This window comes from Coffea arabica, chromosome 5e, assembly GCF_036785885.1.
Source record: "Coffea arabica cultivar ET-39 chromosome 5e, Coffea Arabica ET-39 HiFi, whole genome shotgun sequence".
Classification (NCBI taxonomy): domain Eukaryota; kingdom Viridiplantae; phylum Streptophyta; class Magnoliopsida; order Gentianales; family Rubiaceae; genus Coffea; species Coffea arabica.
The window spans coordinates 46,481,111-46,499,712 of record NC_092318.1 but is presented as its reverse complement, the minus strand read 5'-3'; the positions used below and the strand labels follow the sequence as shown (position 1 = coordinate 46,499,712).

The 18,602-nt window shown below is 35.7% G+C and overlaps 3 protein-coding genes across 5 annotated transcripts; 1 reads left to right on the top strand and 2 right to left on the bottom strand.

Annotated features, from left to right (window-relative positions):
* Nucleotides 1–827: 827 nt before the first annotated feature.
* LOC113687839 (probable disease resistance protein At1g61300) lies at nt 828–6,162 on the top strand. Of its 2 annotated transcripts, XM_027205358.2 has the most exons (3): nt 828–1,142; nt 2,766–5,506; nt 5,590–5,789. In XM_027205358.2, the coding sequence occupies exons 2-3, from the start codon at nt 2,777–2,779 to the stop codon at nt 5,641–5,643; spliced, it is 2,784 nt and encodes a 927-aa protein (XP_027061159.2). In that variant the 5' UTR covers nt 828–1,142; nt 2,766–2,776; the 3' UTR covers nt 5,644–5,789. The 2 variants fall into 2 exon arrangements, with proteins under 2 accessions (XP_027061159.2, XP_071904896.1); XM_072048795.1 differs by having other exon boundaries at nt 2,766–6,162.
* A 1,779-nt stretch (nt 6,163–7,941) lies between these two features.
* LOC113688497 (formiminotransferase cyclodeaminase-like protein) lies at nt 7,942–11,361 on the bottom strand. Of its 2 annotated transcripts, XM_027206316.2 has the most exons (4): nt 11,204–11,361; nt 10,454–11,024; nt 9,106–9,517; nt 7,942–8,610 (listed from the first exon to the last, which is right to left on the bottom strand). In XM_027206316.2, exons 2-4 carry the CDS (start codon nt 10,481–10,483, stop codon nt 8,096–8,098), a joined length of 957 nt encoding a protein of 318 aa, XP_027062117.1. In that variant the 5' UTR covers nt 10,484–11,024; nt 11,204–11,361; the 3' UTR covers nt 7,942–8,095. The 2 variants fall into 2 exon arrangements, with proteins under 2 accessions (XP_027062117.1, XP_071904895.1); XM_072048794.1 differs by lacking the exon at nt 10,454–11,024 and having other exon boundaries at nt 11,204–11,356.
* Nucleotides 11,362–14,217: 2,856 nt separating this feature from the next.
* On the bottom strand, nt 14,218–17,942 carry LOC113743408 (formiminotransferase cyclodeaminase-like protein). Its single transcript, XM_027271402.2, has 3 exons — nt 17,832–17,942; nt 17,078–17,491; nt 14,218–15,017 (listed from the first exon to the last, which is right to left on the bottom strand). Exons 2-3 carry the CDS (start codon nt 17,460–17,462, stop codon nt 14,503–14,505), a joined length of 900 nt encoding a protein of 299 aa, XP_027127203.1. The 5' UTR covers nt 17,463–17,491; nt 17,832–17,942; the 3' UTR covers nt 14,218–14,502.
* Between the last annotated feature and the right edge of the window lie 660 nt (nt 17,943–18,602).

Genomic DNA, 18,602 nt, shown 5'->3' with positions numbered 1-18,602 from the left:
TCAATTTTAGGGTCAGAATTATCAATTTACTATTGAATTTCTTCCGTTTGGATTAGCTATTTTTGGGGATAGTTTTGAAAAATTTTACCGTAGCAGAGTTTTTACAGTATATTTTGGAATATTTAAGAGTAGTAGAGTTTTTAGAATATATTTTGGGATATTTTTTAAATATTAAAAAAATTAAAACTACTTTTTAGAGTACTTTTTAAAATTTTTTATAGTATTTGAAAAACTAATTTTGGAAAAACTCAAGGATCCAAGCAGATGCATTTTAGACAATTATCATTGGCTCATTCCACCATGTACTTCTAATGCGTTCAATTGGATAAAACTTAAAAGACACAATTAGTTAGGAAGTAGGACGTACACTACTACAATCCTATTAATGAGAGGGCCTCTAAAACAAAGTGAAGAAAATAAAGGAGGAATATTTTCTTTTATAATGCGAATAGCCTATCATGAATTTTTTTTTTGGTTGAATTCTAGTAGTATAGAATACAGATCAAATTCTTTTTATAATGCCGATTAAAAATATTTTGATGTAGACTGATCCAAAATCCAATGAGTTAAATCTACTTTATATTTTGTAATGCAGAGTGATCCAAAATCCAACGAGTTAAATCTATTTTTCCACTCTATGATAGTGTGAACTGTGGGTTGATGAATTTGTTGGCTGTGCCTGGTGGGTAGACTTGGACTCTGGAGTCAGCCACCGCGTGAAGACTCCTTCACATTGTGCGATGTAATTGCCTTGACCAATTTTAGATGCTTCTGATACATATTGCAACTTAAGGGTCTTTACTCTGCCACTAATTGGGTATGGAGTAATGAATTTCTTGGTTATGCTGTGACGGGTAGACTTGGACTTTGGAGTCAGCGACCCATGAAGATTCCACTATTTGTCTAGCCACAACCAATTATGGATGCTCCTGATACATATTATTTCATTGCATTGCAATTTAAGATTCTTAGTTTCTTACTCTGCCACTGATTGGCTTCAACTCCATCTCAAAACTTCTTACTTTCTTACTCTGACATTGATTGGTTTCAGCTCCAGCTCAAAACTTCTTATTCTGACACTGATTGGTCCCAGCTCCAGCTCAAACTTGTTTTGAACGTTGTAGAATTTGCCACTACTTCTGGTACATAATTTTGTTGATAATTTTTTTTCCATTCAGTTATATATGTTATTTTGTTCATAAATTTCTGCTACTGCTACTATCTTGCTTCTCTATTATTTGGATTCCTTTGTTTGAATCATTCGATGTAAGTTTTTGGTATCCTTGAGTAGTTGGGTATGTAAATTCTTGAGGATAAAGGAAAAAAAATCAATCACTTCCAAAAAAAGGTATACAAGTATCTTTATGATGATAAACATGAGAAGGATATGATCGTTGCCTTCTGCTTTCTGCCATAGTTGTTGGATGTTCAACTTTTAAGTGTTGCTTATATGATATGTTTGTATGATGAATCACTGATTATGAGTTAAAATAAAATATGGGAGAAGAAAGATGACTATTTGTTATTGTTGAAATCTTGCAAATATATGGCAAAATTTTTCTTGGTTTCTGCAATCCAAGATATTGATGATTAAACTTCTCTTACCTCTTTTCTAGAAAAAATAAATTAAAAAATGCAAACCTAGGTTTTGGTCTTGATACATTCTAAAAGAAATTTAAATAATTCGAACCTAGATTTTAGTCTTGATGCATTATAATGTATGTTCAGTGAAACTTCTATAGATTAATACTCAATAAATTAATAATCTGTATTAATTAATAATTTATTTTGGTCTCGACTTGGGTTAATGAGCTAAATTAATAATTTCAATAAAATAATGAGATAATAGTTTTATTTTTTTTTAAAACCTTACCTAACGCTTTTGTCTCATTTATATTGTAAATTAATAATTCACTAAAATTACATATATTGTACTCACATAATACTCTATGCATTTGATCAATTATTTATGAACATCTTTTCAAATGGGAAGCCATAGTTTAACAATGATATATATAAGAAGATTTTGTATTTGTTATTTATATACATAATATTATTAATTTGATTCATTGTATGCATTTAATAAAATGGAACACACATCTATCATTTAGTATTCTTAAATCCTTTTGACCTATTGGTAATAAAAAAATGATATCAGTTACGTACATTAATAGACATAAATTATACTTGTAAATCAAGTAGATATAGATTGATTTATATTCTATAGAATATTAGTCTCCTTTTATTTATAGAATAATTTATATTTTTATAAAATAAAATAAAACTTTTGTTGATTAAATTAGTGTTTCTTTGAATTGTAAGTACACTCAATAAATCAATAATTTATTAATGTATTGATTAATTAATACCTCTTTCAATTAATAGAATTTGTATGGTTCAGGGTTATTAATTAATAGATTTTTTACTCTTGTTACAAAGAATTAATTTTGATAATCCATGTTTTGTATTGGCTTGCAGATCCTGCTTATTGATTGATCTGTCTAATAGAAATGTAAGAAAGGAGATACAATTGGTATATTATTCGAGAGGACCCAATTTGTCATCCTCTAACTTTTAGGAAAACTTGTTATATTATTGTCTTCTAACTAAATTTGTTAAAACTGCTGAACATAGTTTATCACTGTCAGATAATAGAAAGCTCATCAGCATCTCTGTCTGTTTTCGCATTGGCCATAATGCTGTTCTGTAGTAAAATACCTTGAATACCATATGATTGACATTCTCGGATTTGTTTTCTTAATCAGCATTATTTGGCATGGAATACATCAGTCCACTTGCAAGCTTGGTGCAGTGTTTTTGTAGACAAGAGTGCTTACGCAAGTCGGTTTCCAAGCAATGTAGTTACTTTGATAAACCACAAACAATTCTAGGAAGGTTGAATGAGCAAATGAGAGTTCTTAATGCCCGAGAAACAGATATAAGGCAAATGTTAACTATAGAAAGGGTTCGGAATGGCATGGAGCCTAAAGCTGAAGTTAAGTTATGGCTGGAAAATGTTGATCAGATCAAGGACTCTGTCAATAAGGTGAAGGAGGATAGTGCAGATGATAGAAGGTGTTTGATTGGGTGTTTCCCAAACTATTATTTTCGGCTGAAGCTGGGGAATATGGTTGAGGAGCAGATCCATAAGGTGAATGAGCTTCTTGAGCAGGGAAAGTTTTCAGAAGGTGCAGTGGTTGGTATGTTGCCTGAACGTGGGAAGACACTTCCTGCAACTATGCTTATGGGAGAAACTGCAAAAAGAAGTTCAAGGAGGATTTGGCATTACCTGATGGACGAGACTATTCGAACAATTGGCATATTTGGGATGGGTGGAGTGGGTAAAACAACAATCATGATAGAAATTAATAATCGACTGGTGAGAGAAGATGTACGTTTTGATACCGTCATTTGGGTCACAGCATCAAGGGAGTCAAACCTCCCAAAACTACAAAATGATATTGCCAAATCAATTGGTTTATGCTTTGATAGCGATGATGATGGGATGACCAGAGCATCAAAACTATGGAATGCCTTGAGGGGACCGAAAAAGTTTCTTCTTATTATAGATGATTTGTGGGAAGCATTTCCGCTTCAAGAGGTTGGAATTCCTAGTCAAGAATTCTCAAACTCTTTTAAGTTGGTGATTACCACTCGATCATTGAGTGTTTGCCGTGGCATGGAGACGATGAGAGAGGTCGAAGTTGAATTGCTTTCTAGTGAAGAAGCATGGAATTTATTCAAACACAAGGTTGGTGAAGAAGTTGTTTCATCCTTGAGCATCGAAGCTGTTGCCAAGGAAATTGCCAAAGAATGTGGCGGTCTGCCACTAGCAATTGCTACAGTAGGACGGGCTTTGAGAAAAGAATATAATGTGAGACAGTGGCGGATTGCTTTAAGAGAGTTGCAAAACTCCACCATAAGAATAGATGGAATGGAGAACCAGGTATTGTCACGTCTGAGATTTAGCTATGAGAGATTGAAGGATGATACTACCCGATCCTGTTTTCTTTTCTGTGCTGTATACCCAAAGGATCATCATGTCAATGTAGAAGAGCTCATAAGATATTGGATATATGAAGGTCTACTGGGTAATTTAGGGGACATGGAAACCAAGATGCAACAGGGATATATCCTAGTAGATGAGCTGAAAAATGCTTGCATGTTGGAAAGTATCTACCAACATGGTAGTATAGACGAGCATGTGAAGATGCATGACCTAATTAGGGATATGGCAATTGCTCTCACAGGTGGTAACCAAATCTTTATGGTTCGAGCTGGACAGAGCATACACAAGCCCCCTCTTCATGAAGAATGGCATCCAGATCTTGAAAGAGTCTCACTGATGAGAAATGATTTGAGCTCTTTGGATTGTGAACCTAGATGTCCAAAGCTAAGTACATTACTCTTGCAGTATAATTCACTATCCAAAGGCATTAATCCTTCTTTCTTTAACCATATGCAGAACCTGCAAGTTCTAGATTTATCTTATACAGGCATACTTAGGTTGCCAGATTCATTTTCTAATTTGGAAAACCTTCGTGCACTACTCCTCTGTAGCTGTTGGAATTTGCATTGTGTACCAACGCTATCAAAACTTAAGGAGTTGAGGGTTTTGGACCTTTCTTATTCATCCATTGAGCACATGCCCCATGGGATGGAAATGTTAACTAACCTTAGATGCCTTGACCTCTCCCAGTGTAGAGCCAATGACTTTCAAAGTAGTTTTCTGTCAAATTACAGAATGCTGGAGAATCTACTGCTAATTGGTTTGTGGCAGTCACTTGAACTTGGTAAGGTATTTGTGGATCAGTTAACAAGCTGCATTAACCTGTCACTGTTTGAAGCTAACTTCAGAACTGTTGAGGACTTCAATTACTATACTATGTCAGGACACTGGAGTCAAGTTGAGAGTTTCAAATTTTGTATTGGCTATCCGGAATCCTCAATGCGTTTCGGTAGAAATAGTGTAGCATTAATTGGAGCCCATATGTTTCACAGAGAAATACTTGCTTTGTTGCCTGGTAGGATTCATGAGTTGGTTCTCTTGGCTTGTTCAGGCATCAATCACTTGCCAACATCCATCAGCTTTGCTTCTTCACAGCTACAAATATGTAAACTTCAACACTGTGATGATATGGAATGGATAATAACTTCAGGATGGAGCACCTTTCCTACCCTAGAGTCGTTAGAGATCGAGGGTTTGGGCAAGTTACATACTTTTTGCATGGGAATTCCACAGGAAGGAACTCTTGCAAATCTGAAGGTGTTGCATGTCAGCCAATGTAATGATTTGAAGACCGTCTTGTCATTTGAGCTGGTGCAGAACCTAAAAAGCCTCGAAGAAATTGTTATTGAAAACTGTGAAAGGATTGAGGAGATAATTGATGATGAAAGAGGGGGAGAAGACGTGACTCAAGTGGACAATGCTGAAATAATATTTCCACGATTACAGAAATTAAAGTTAAGTTCTTTGCCAAGGCTGACAAGCATCTGCTGGAATAGGGTAATGATATGTGATTCATTATCCATCATTGAAGTTCATAAATGTCCTGAACTTACTGCACTTCCCTTCTTCGTGGAAATTAGGCAGCTCCTGAAACAGTCTCTGAAGCAAATAAAAGGAAGCAGAAGATGGCGTGAGGATTTAATGAAGTCTCATCCAGATTGCATTGGACTCCTGTACTCAATTTTCAAAGTAACTCAGAGTTCTGCAGCATATGACATCTTTGAACCTCAGAATTCTGCAGCAAACGAGATCTTTGAAGAAGACGATGGCAGGAATATTGGTGAATCTGCAAGTTCATCATTTGGGCCAAGATAGCATTCTACAATTCGTATCCCATACTTCTATAACCATCTGATCTTCCATGATCCATCCCTTCGAGTTCTTTGAAGTAATAAAGATACTAGCTTATCGTTGTCTCGTCTTCGGTTAGCCTGCATACAGTTGTTAATGTTGCCTCCCTTTGTTCATTTTTTCAATAAAAGTTCTGTAACAGAAGAAGACAAATTTGGATAAGCAATTTTGTGCTCGAACACCAGAATGTAGTAAGTTTCATGTTGTTCACTATCTGCTGGATAAGGAAAAAGATTCTAAACCTGTTATCTGCTCATAAGTATAACAGGTCATGGCAAATAAACTCTCATTGGATTATATTGACAGAACAGCACATAGATTTCCAAGTTTCTTCGCATAATTAGTCCAATTCAAGAATCCCCGAAATCTTTTTCAGTCCTGGGTGCTGCAATAGATTGTAGCTACTTCTTGGTGCTTTTCCATCATTCCCTTTGTATACTAAAGATACTTAAAACTTTGAGAGCTGCTTATATCATATTTGGTTCATAAAATTTCCCCTGGGATGTTGACAAAATATTTGGAATGCAGGAATGAGATGGATAAATTGTACCATCACATATTTTTTGAAATTTAACTGGTTTTTTTTGTTGAGTCGTAAGAAATACAGCTCCATCAGTTAAGACTAGTAGTTTTGTTTTATTATGTGTTGCCTGTATCATTTGATCCAGTAGATTGGTGCAAATTTTGCTGAAATTCTTGAACACAAATAGACAGCTGATTAATGAAAGGAAAGTTGTCATGATGTGGTCCTAATTATTAAAATCAAAGCTTTAGTATTAAAACAGAAAAATGAAATGAAGATTAGGGCTATAGACACACAAATTGCCATAAGATATGCCTTGAGAGTTTCCTTCGTTCATTCATATACTACCAAATCCCATCACTAAATTTGGTATGAATATCCATCATTTCTAATTTCTAGAATCCCATAAAAAATGGTCTTTCCATGAATATAAACAACAACTATCACTACCTTTTCTCATGGATCCAAATTTCCCTAAATTTTCAGTTATTTTCATGCATGACAAAGTTGTTTGATCATTTAGCACTAAGGTGTCCAGAAAGCGTCCCCTTCAATCCCACATTGGAAATTTGAAATGTTGCAGATCATATCATAAGCTGTAGAAAGAACGCTCTCGTTCGCCGGGCTGAGTAACGCAAGCCTGTAACCCAAGTGGGGGCATTTGGCGTGTTGGAACATGGATTCCGTTCAGCTGGTAGGGTTTGGGGTGGCTAAATGCTGGCCCGCCCGTTCCAAGCGGAGAGGTGGGCTACGTAACTTGGACGAAGGCCTGGGTCATGTGGTCCTTAGAGAGGTGGGTATTGCGTCAGGCTGGCTTCACAGAGCAGCGAAAACCACCCGCTCTCTGCAGTGGAAGGATAACGGGCTGCTGCTCTCTGAGCCCAGTATTACCAGATGGATGGTTTCTAACTGAACGAACACTCCTTTTGCAATTTTTTACTTTTTTCTTTAAATTTGAGAAAGGGCGAATTACCCAAAGGGAAAAATCTGGATTAAAGTTTTGCTATTTAATTAAAAAATCTAAAATAATGTGCCATTTCTAAAGAGGCATTATAGGCTATATACAATCCGGAACTTTATCAGATTTGGGTGTTATAAAGATGATCTTTAAGATTTTGAAATTATTCAGTTAATTAAAGAAAAAACATCCTTGTTTGGCAAAAAAACAAAAAAATCTACCATGTGACATTTTATAGTTGTCATAATTTTTCCCCTTCATGGACTTTTTCCGAAAGTTTGAATAGTAAAGATCAATAAGCTGAGATTTTTTAGTTCCTGGTACTTTTAACACTAACAAAAATTTACTTCTTGTTATTCAATAAATCATGTAGGTTTCAACCAATAAGTGTGCATTATTACTCCTACTTTAGATTATACTTAGTATGAAAATCATGATCTCTAACAATCTTTGCTTATTTTTCTTTTGCAATTAATCATCTCTAATTAAGCCAAATAGCCAACGTTGATAACCAAAAAATTTCAGTGGAGATAGGCAGCCCCTGCTTGACCCTCTAATTGAAATAAAAGGAAGCAGAAATTGGTGGAAAGAACTAAAGAATTCAGCTCTAACAGAGAAGCATGTACTACTTATTTTATCATGGCTTGGATAGAATTACCACATTGATCATTCATCTACATTTTGTAGAACTTCAATGTACGTTTCAAGAGGGTCAGGTCATCAACAATCATGCACCAGAAGGAGCCTCAAGTGATCAATCTGAATCAGCATTTATCAATTTTCTGTATCTCTCAGTAATCATCTGTGGAGGGATATCAGTGAAGTATCCCTGCTCTACATCTAGGCCTTCTTGTGCTGCTAGCTTCTCAACATGGTTTTGGACTCGGTCTGCCCCAATCTGGTTTGGCTCCAGTAGCATGCATGCTATCTCAGTTGAGTCCTCACCGTGAACCAGGCCTAAAGTTTGCACGGTAGGCAACCCCCCTCCTCGAGCACTGACCATCAGTGCGATCCGTCGAGCTGTTGATACATCTGTGGACATGACTGGTATGTTGTACATGGCAATCCATGGCCGTGCACCTATCATGCTAATGCCCCTCGCACTGGTGACCACTTCTGGACCTTCATTCGGCTTTTCTGGAAGGACTTGTGGCTGTGTCCAGCCAACCCAGTGGTGGCCGTTATTTGGACGAAAGTAGCCCAGCTCTCGCCTTATGGTGTCCAAAGCCTTTCCTGTTGGATTTGCTGCCCCATATAGATATACCGGTACTGAAGCCAAGGAACATCAGAAATCAGAACAACATCTCCCATTAACCTTAGAATCATGTAGCCAAGAAAATGCTGATGACTGAATTCTTTGTGTGACTCTATTTCTTCCTATTTAATTACTGAATTGATTACCCCTAAATCTATATCTTAAAAAGATTTTGTGGACTTTTGCCTCCATGATTCTCTATATAAATTGTTGGCACAGAATTATAGAGACCAAGGTAAGTATATACATGTGACTCTGAATATGGTAGTCAAGTCAGGGGGAATGGACCCAGAACAGTATAAATTGTTTCAGCGTCTCCAAGATATGGAAGCAACATTAGAAAGTTTCACGCTTCCAAAATATTTAGGCAATTATGTTAACTGGATCAGCTCTTTAAGTAGAGAAATACCAAGTACATGATCATGCAAATTTTAATACTCTCCATCTGACTGTAGATTGATTGCCCTTACTTTATAGTGTCATTGAACCAGTAGTTAATTAGTAGTTACCTTGAAATCGATTTCCAATTTCAGCTGCAACTTTTTGAGCCAGCCAAGCTGCCTCATCCAGTGAAGCTCGAGCTAATGGGTGGCAGAGAATGTCATCCATGACGCCAAGACGAGGATGTGTCCCTAAGTGCTGCTCAAGGTTTATGGCTTCATAAGCAGCTTCAGCCATGGCTACTACACTCTGCTGCAAGGGGCTGTAAATTGGACAGCCAGTGCTATCATGGACAACATATGAGACAAGTGTGTAGCAGACTCTATTGTAATCACGATCCTCAAATTTGTTGACGATAACGGTTTCTGGATCACGTTTAGCTGCACGTTCGATGGAATCAAGAGCTTCGGCATTTCGTGCTTCAGATATATAAAGTTTACAGCAGAGCAGCATGGAGTGCATCACTGTTTTCTTCTTATCCTTTTGCAGATTGTCAAGAATTAAAATAATCATTCAAGGTTTAGAAGGCAAATGACATACAGGTAATCCTTTTAGACTGCATTGTCAAACTCTTCGAATTAGATGTTGTGTCTAAGAGAGCTGAAGATCCATATATGTTATGAGGTCTACTAGATTATTACAAACATCCACACTAAATAGTTCACCAGTGACAATTTGTATGAATGGTTTTTGCATTGATTAAGGTATCAGATTGTGATAGCGGATCCATTCCCTGGTTAGATCATGAGTCAGCTTAACACCTTTATTCATCAGTGCACATCTTTGTTAATATTCAAGTGCTAAGCTAAAGAGAATTGATCAATTTCTAGTTGCAAAAGGTTGGTGTGTCACCAGTTCATCATCATATTTGTACAACAATCTGCTTGTATGATCTTTATATGAGGGCAAATTCATAATCCAAAGGCTTTCCATTTTCAGCTGAAACAGTGTTCACAAGAATATTGAATAGGGCAATTGAAATGTGATGAAAGTTGAGTTTAGCTGAAATACAAAGCTCTACATTGTCAACAGAAATTTCATGTTCCCATCTCTCTCCTGTATTCTTAGTATGTGAGTGGAGTTTTAAGAACACTCAAGTTGAAAAGAACACAAAAAATTAGTGAAATATGACAGCTGAAGTAATCAAATTCAATTCACTAAAATGCTTTCAACTATGGAACCTCGACTGACTGAGAAAATTGTTCTTCCTCCCTAATAACATCATTCATTTCCGCCAAAAATGAAATTCTCCAAGAAAATCACGCAAAAATACAAGGAAAACCTAATTATAAAATGGCTTTAAGGCTCATTTCAATGTCTTTAAACCTTTTAGAAAAATAGATATGGTCCTTTTTTTGCCTGTTTACAAGATATATAAGCTTAGAAAAATAAAAAAGAGAGTGATCAATCCCTCACCTTGCTACTCTGGCTGGAAATGGAATCCATCTCTTGGGTTCTACAATCCAACCGACTGTCCACTGTCTATGGCTCTCTGCAGCCTTTGTCTTCAAATTAATGGATAGAAGAAAGAAATGCAGAGATATTTTACTTAAGCTAGTTTCCTAATCCTGACTTAACAGTCAAACTTAATACCACCACGGTTGAAGGCCAAATGTCCCACAATCACCATGTTTCATCCTCATCTCAGATTGAGCCAGGAACTGGATTATATAGCTAGAACCAGGCATGAAGCACGCGGGTATTTTATCCAAAATGTCTTCATATTCGAGGAAGGGCAAGAAGCAACCATCATAGTTTTCTGTCATAAACCACCCAACCACCCACCTGGTCGGTGGGGTTCGGTTTTTTTCATTGTTCACACTTGTTTGGTTTGGTATTGGCATAATCTTTTGAGTTCTCGGTTTTACTTTTTACCCTGGTGGGGATTTGGTCAGGCAAAAATTTCTCCTGCTTTATACGTCCCAAGCTGAATGATATCTTAGATATTGCATGATTAAACTTTTCTTGAAAGCAACCTGAGATAATCCTACACGACAGAAATGATCACATGGTAGCCAGTGGAGCACTATTAGTAATGTGATCGATCCCAAAAAGTTGTAACTTCACCAAAAATATGGTCCTTTTAAGCCTTTTTTTTTTTTTAAGAATACAAGCAATAAAAGGAAAACGGAAAAGATGAAACTTCACCAAAGATGAGCCCCTCACCTTGCAGTTGCGGTCCATGTCTTGCCCTTTTTTCCCAAGCAAACTGTCTATGAGCTCCATGCTGCCTCTTTCTTGAAATTAGCACTCCTGCTAGAAGAGATGGGAGTCGTGGACAAATATTTCTTTTATTTAGCACACTACATATGAATATGACATGACCTTTCTGGATCACGTGTCCTACTCCTGACTCAGCACTAAAAACATCACAAGACATTTACAACTAAGCCAAATGTCCCCACCACCCTCATGTGTCAATCTCATCTGCAACTGAGCCCAGAACTAGATAAACAAAACCACCGCATGCCACGCATGGTTTTGGATGGAACAATAATGCCCTAGTGTTTGGATAATAGACTATTTGAAATTAATTTTTTGAAAAAAAATATTATAATATTTATACGTGAAATAAATAGACGATTGAAATATGTCGATGATACAAACAAATAAATATTATAGCACTTTTACATAAGATAAAAAAATGGTTGGTTGAAAATTATGTCAATGACACAAGCAAAAAAATTTTGATAAAAAATCTGTTATCCAGACAAAACCCTAGTGTTTTGGACGGGCGGCAGGGGGGTGGAGCGCGGGAGGACTCTAATATTTTGCATGAAAAAAATTAAAGCTTTTAAGGTGATGCTGAAAAAGTCATAACATTTTGGGGGAGAGAGCAAAATCTAATTTCTACTAGAATATAAGTAAAAAGCTTGATTGTTTTAAAGTGCCATAAAAAGATTTCTAAAATCTTGGGAGTAGCAGCCCCTTAAAAAACAAGAAATTAGTCCCAAGGCATTGGAACAATTGGGACAATGATCTCTTTATTATTGTCCAAGTTGCCAAATTTATTACTATCAACTTTCCTCATATTTTTGGGGCATATTTTTGGGACTTTGGTTTTATCTTCCCCTAGTATACGTGAAATGTGTTATAGATGTCCATCAAAGCTGTAAATGAATGATTTTCAAATCGAAGTAAGTTGGTGAAATGTGGTTGAACATCTATTTTGCATTTTGCTTCGTGGTGACGAGACTGTAAACATCATCCAAAGTTCAAATACTTGTTCGACGTGGATATTATGAACTGTCTTTCGGACAGTGCTATATGGACACTCGTTATAATGTATTTTAAGTGTTAAATTTTTAGCAATACAAGATTAATTAGTGAAAACATATAAATGCAAGGGAATTAATTAAAAAAAATGTATATATGTAGAAGAAAGTAATAATTATTAGTGTGTATATACATGATAAGTTGGATAGAATATAGGGGTATTAGGCACCCGTAAAAAAATACTATTACGAATAAGGATTTTTCTAACTGATGTCTATTGAACACTCGTTAACACACTTAAAATTCATTTAATCTGTCATATATATATATATATATATATATATACGTACAAACTAACAATTATTATTCTTCTTTATATTTATATACATTTTCTGTTTAATCTTACCTATCCTCCTTCATATTTACTTATTTTTTCTAATTAGTCGTACATTTTCAAAAAATATGACATTTGAAATATATTCTAACGGTGTCCAATCCCAGTTAGACAGACCCTGTGAATAAATATCATCATCATGGTGACTAGGCGTGTAAATGAAATCAGTCTTTTTAGAACAAATCAATTAATATCTGATTAAATGAGTGGACACAATCTTTCTTCGTACATATTGTCGGTAAGTATGACTATTGATCATCAACATCTACTGCAGAGCACATTATCACTTGAATTAGGCCTTGATGGAGTTAATCAAGGATTACATGAATTGTTTCCATCTTATTATCAAGAGATTTCTAACAGGTGCCCATATCTTCATTAACATGCTTAAATCGTATCTAACTTATCATGTAAATATACATACTAATAATTATTAACTTCTCTTACATTTACATACCTTTTTTTAAAGGCACTCATTAAAATGTATTTCAACTGATAGATTTTTAAAAAGTTAAGAATAATTTGGGAAAGTGTGTAAATGCAAGGGTTGGTAGTAATTGTTAATGAGCGTATATATATGGTAGGTTAGATGGAATATAGCTGTGTTAACAAGTACCTACTGGGTACCCATTAGAAAAATCAAATCCTTTTTCTTTCTAATTATAGTTATTACCCTCCCTTATATTTACACACTTTACCTTATAACTTTATTTTTTAAAATACTTTAACGAGTGTCTGTTAAACACCCGTTAGACAAACCCTATTGCAAAATCCAAGTACAAATGAAACATGAGCTGAGAACAAATACAAAAGATATTTGTATTGATTAAAGTTTAGATGGCTTTCCAAATAATTGTGACCAATAATGGAAGGTACCAAACAATAAAATGCTGATAGTGAAATCAAATGGAATTAACAAATCAATTCCAGTAATGCAAAAGTAATGGTTGATGACAAATTCTCCAACAACAAACCTAATTTTTGCGTGCAACTAACCTCAGCCATTATAGTGACAATGCTAGTATGACACTCATCCTCCAAACTCAATTAATTATGCTTTATCTTATGTTAGTTTTTATGTTATTAATGGCGTAAAAGTAATAAAAAATATAGTTCTAGAAAAGAAAGTCATCACGTGAAATCCTGATAGTAACTCGTAAATTAAAGTTCAACCGTAACTCATAAAATTATTGATAGTAACTTCTATCTGTAGTTACAGGTGATATGCCATGCAACAAGTGAAATACTGATGCTGTAATTTGAGATGAATAGCTGTTTATAGATTTGGCACCCAAGAAAAAGAAGGGAAGAAATGGTTAATCCTGCATCCACTTAAACTTTGCTTGTTGCAGCAGCATCCCCTAGAACAAGATGACTATTCAGTAAAATCAAACTTGTGAGAAGAATTACAGAGTATTTCTGTTAAGAATGGCATAATGCCAAACTCAATCTTATATTAACCTAACCTGTATTTACACATCAATGAATCAGCATATAACTGAAAGTATAAATCAAAAGCTATGCACATGTAATACTTTACAGACTGTGATACAAAATCAGCAAAATCAACTTGTGAGAAGAACAATGAATATTTCTGTTAAGAAAGGCATAGTATCGAACTCAATCTTACTTCTTAAGAGGTATTTAGAAGTCATGAATAAGCATATAACTGAAAGTAGCAATGAGACTATGCATGTGTAATACTTTACAGAACATGATACAAATGGATTGAATCAGCCAACAGGATAGAACCCTCGAGTAATAGGTTTGCAAGGTTAGGAAAATTTGACCTATTTGGAGACCCCATGCATAGCTTGGATGTATTTCCTAGGAGTTGTAACTTCGCAGGCGTAGTCTAGTCTAAACTTTTGCACACTTTCATGTAGCTTTCAATTATTTTTTCCTGTGAAAGGTCTGTATAATACCCTTTGCCAACATTCAATTTCTCTTCTGCAGCAAGCTTCTCAACTTCAAGCTGAACTTGATCGCCACCAAATTTACTTGGTTCTAGTAAGTTGCAAGCTACCTCAATGACACCATCACCATGGGTTAGTGCCATAGATTGCACTGAAGGAAGTCCGCCTCCTCTTCCACTTAACCTCTTGGCTATTCTACGAACAGCAGCTGTGTCATTACAAAAGACTGGGACGTTGTAATTGTCAACCCACTGTGTAGCTCCTATTACAATGATACCTTTTGCTTCAACTGCAAAATCAGGACCCTGATCTGGCTTTAGCTGTAAAATCGCTGATTTGGGCCCACCTGTCCATTGGTTTCCACTAGAATCAGGCTTGAAATATCCCAGTTCCCTCCTGATTGAAGCAAGAGATCTTCTTTCCCTATGTGCTGCTCCATACAAAAAGGTAGGAACTGCAAGTAATTGTGTAGATCCTTAGAAAAGCTGGAAATGTTAGTAGCAGAATAAAAGGATAAAAAAAATATAGAGAACTGTTACTAACAATCCTTTTGGCTATTATGATGTCAAGTTTGCAGATAATGAAACAGATTTGCTCAGAAAGATGCACAAGAGAGGTGCTTGCAACTGCAAGGTACTCCACAAAAAGGAAGGGGTTATGAAGATAAAAAGAATAAATAAAGACAGAAGAATGAATTAAGTGAAAGTACCAAAAAAAAATGCAGAAAAACCTGGGAAATATGCTCTTGGATAAAACAGACATTGACATAAAAATGATCTTCAAGATTAATAGTTTGTTGAATCAAGATAATGAAACTTGGCCTTATTTGTGGTTCAGTCAGTTAATATTTATAATTGTTGTGCAAGGACCTGATTATATTGGAACAATTGAAAGTCATTCACCAATATGGAGGAGGAGGAGCAACAAACAACAATTTATTCAAATCAAGCTATAAGCAGAAAAAAGTTCCTTGAGTTCGAGTATTAAACATGTGTGAGTAAGCAGTGTGCCAGCAGCTTCATCGCATGTTTGGGGATGAATCAGGTAAACTTCCAATGTTCATTTACTTCAACATTTGCACCATACAATTTATGCTCAAGACTGCTAGTCATTCAGACTAAGAATGACGAAAATGATTTCAAAAAATATTAAGGGTCCTATGGACTGGACTGGAGCTCAAAAAGCCTGGTGCTCATCATTGCTTAACACATGTCTGCTGGCCTTACAAAGGAGAGAAGACACGGTTTTCAGAGGATAGCATACTAGAATAAGGATTTCCACCAATGAGCTATGTTATCTCTTATTGTCACAACCAAGATACTTCACAAGGCTAAGTTTACAAATGGCCCTGGAAGCATATCTTAGTTCAAAGAAAGAGCAGAAGTTCCAACAACAGATTGATGTTGTTTTATAAAAGGTTCTAGTTAGGACACTAAGATTGAAGTACATAAGCTCTATGTAATCAAAACCAAACAACAAGTATTGGAGCTCTACAGAGTAGACATCTGCTTTTTAAGGATGCCATGTTAAGAAGTGCCCTAGGAATTCTAAACGCTTCAAAGGGTTCATCTATCAGGCATCCACAATTATATTGCATGACGTGTTTTCAGTAATTGAAGTTCCAAAGCTTGATTTATAAACCAGTCTAAACTACTTATGGCAGGCTAACATGAGGATTTTGAACCAAAAGGGAATTGAGAAAACAAAGTTGCCTGAATAAAGAATGAGAAGACAAAGTTGGGCAAAGTGTTGTCTTGTGAAACTTATATGCAGGCAATTCAATGGGAACAACTGATCCTACTGATTAGAATTAAGATTAAGAATGGCCACCTGACACCTAACAGGTATGAATGACTTTTTGTAATTGGAGGTTTAGTAGGATATTCAGTTGTGCAGCACAAGGTTTGCCTTTCTTTCGGCTCAAAATCTGATGCAACAAACTAATAAAATGAAAATCCTAACAGGAAATTTTCATCAAAGACTAACAATGCATCAGCATAACGTTGGAGCATTAGGTGTCAGCATAGATAATCAAGCAACTGTCAAATGAAAGTTATTTAGGAGATGCTAATGTAGTCAGTACCCCATTCTCTAGCTGATTAATGTACTTGTTGGGAAAAACCTTAATCAGCAAAAGTAGCTAATTTCTTCACAAAGTCAAAAAAACATCAAGACACCACAAACAGCGTATTACACAGACTAACACACACACACACCCCTTTCGTCCCAAGTGAGCCACAAGGGAAGACTTAGCTACCCTCAATCTTGAACAGAATATCCTATAAAAGAAACTAATACTGACAGGAAAGAACCACAACAACACAAAAACTGCACTCACAACCCAACGAGCAGTCTTAAGTGAGCAAGTGCTTTCACTAAAATTCTTAAGGAAGTAGCTTGTCCTGAATACCATATGATCTTATTAACAACGCTGGTTGACAACAAATAAAATCAAGCATTGGTCTTAAAATGCAAATTTGCAGTATAAAACTAGAGCTACAGGAGAATTCGGACCTTTAAGATTTGAACCAACATCAGCTGCCAAAGCATTTGCAGTCCCAGCCACTTGTTCCAAACTAGTACTCTCCAATGGATGAAAACAAATATGGTCCACAACACCAAGCCTAGGATGACTTCCAGAATGAGCACCAAGATCAATGCTTTGAAAAGCAGCTTCAACCATGGCAAAGACAGCCCCTTTCAGAGGATCAGAAGATGGTTTTGAACCCAACTTTGAAACAAGAGTGTAACCAACTCTATTGTAAATTTCATCCTCAAACTTATTAATAATTGGAGCTTCTGGGAACAACTTAGCAGCCCTCTCAATTGCCTCAAGAGCAGCCTTGTTCCTGCTTTCTGATATGTAAACTTTGCAGCAAGATAACATCAATTTTGACATCTTTTCTTGTTCTGAAAATCCCTCTTAATCTGCATAATGAATACTTTTAGCAGATAATTTGAGACCACTGGAAAAATTTTTGGACATTATTCATGCAACCCTATAACTCCAAGAAGCAGAGTTCCGATTCAGATACTGGAGCATGAATATCAATTTCAATGTTAGGACTAATTACACAGGAAAACAGAATGAAAATAAAACAACAATTTAAATTCTTGGAGAAAAGCATTAGCTGATACTATTAAGCAATAAAAAAATCTGGAAGAGAAATGAATATTAATTAGCATCAGCCCACATTAGAAAAAATGTCAATCATTTGAAGAATTTTGCAGAGGGAATGTTAGAGCCTGTATAAAAATGGGCATGTACCAATTACGATGAGGATTTTCTTCTTCTGAAGTGAAAAGAGTGGAGGAAATTTTGACGTTTCAGTAAGATATGGTTTCTTTGCTGGGCGGAAGAATGTAGACTTTCAATGTGGATCTGGCCCAAGGAGACCAATTATGAACAATGTAAGATGCTAATGGGCTGCAGTAGACTGGGCGTGGAGTTCGTAGAATTATCGGGACTGGATCAGAATATTGAACCGACTGTGGGCCATTCATAATTGAATTCCAATTGTCTAATCCCTAAGACCTTGGTTAGCTGATTGGTAATTAGTAAAGAGACTCTGAACCCCTTTCTTTATCTTTTTTCTTGTAAGGTTTGAAATCTTTTATTGAGGAAAAAAATTCTAATTATCTACTAGTATTCGAGAATGAGTTTAAAATTGTGTTCAAATTTAGTTTCTTTCATTTATTCTATTCAAGTCCGGTTTCTTTTATCTATCTAAATTTATAAATTTGTTTGTTGTGTTAATTGACATATCCGTTACACTTCGTACATTATTTGGAATTTCTTATATCTAAATTTTTTATGTTAGTGGATATCTCCTTTGGAACAATTGTCTCCACCTATAGAGCACACGGCACAAATAATTATCAAACTATTTCAAACTTCATGATTTGGTTACTAAACTTTTTATTCAGTCTAGATGGTCGCTCAACGACTGAAAAAAGTATTATTTTTGTTAGTTAACTAATAACAACGTATATATTTTTTCTTACTCTTCTAATGAAAACGTATACCTTTTCGACTGTA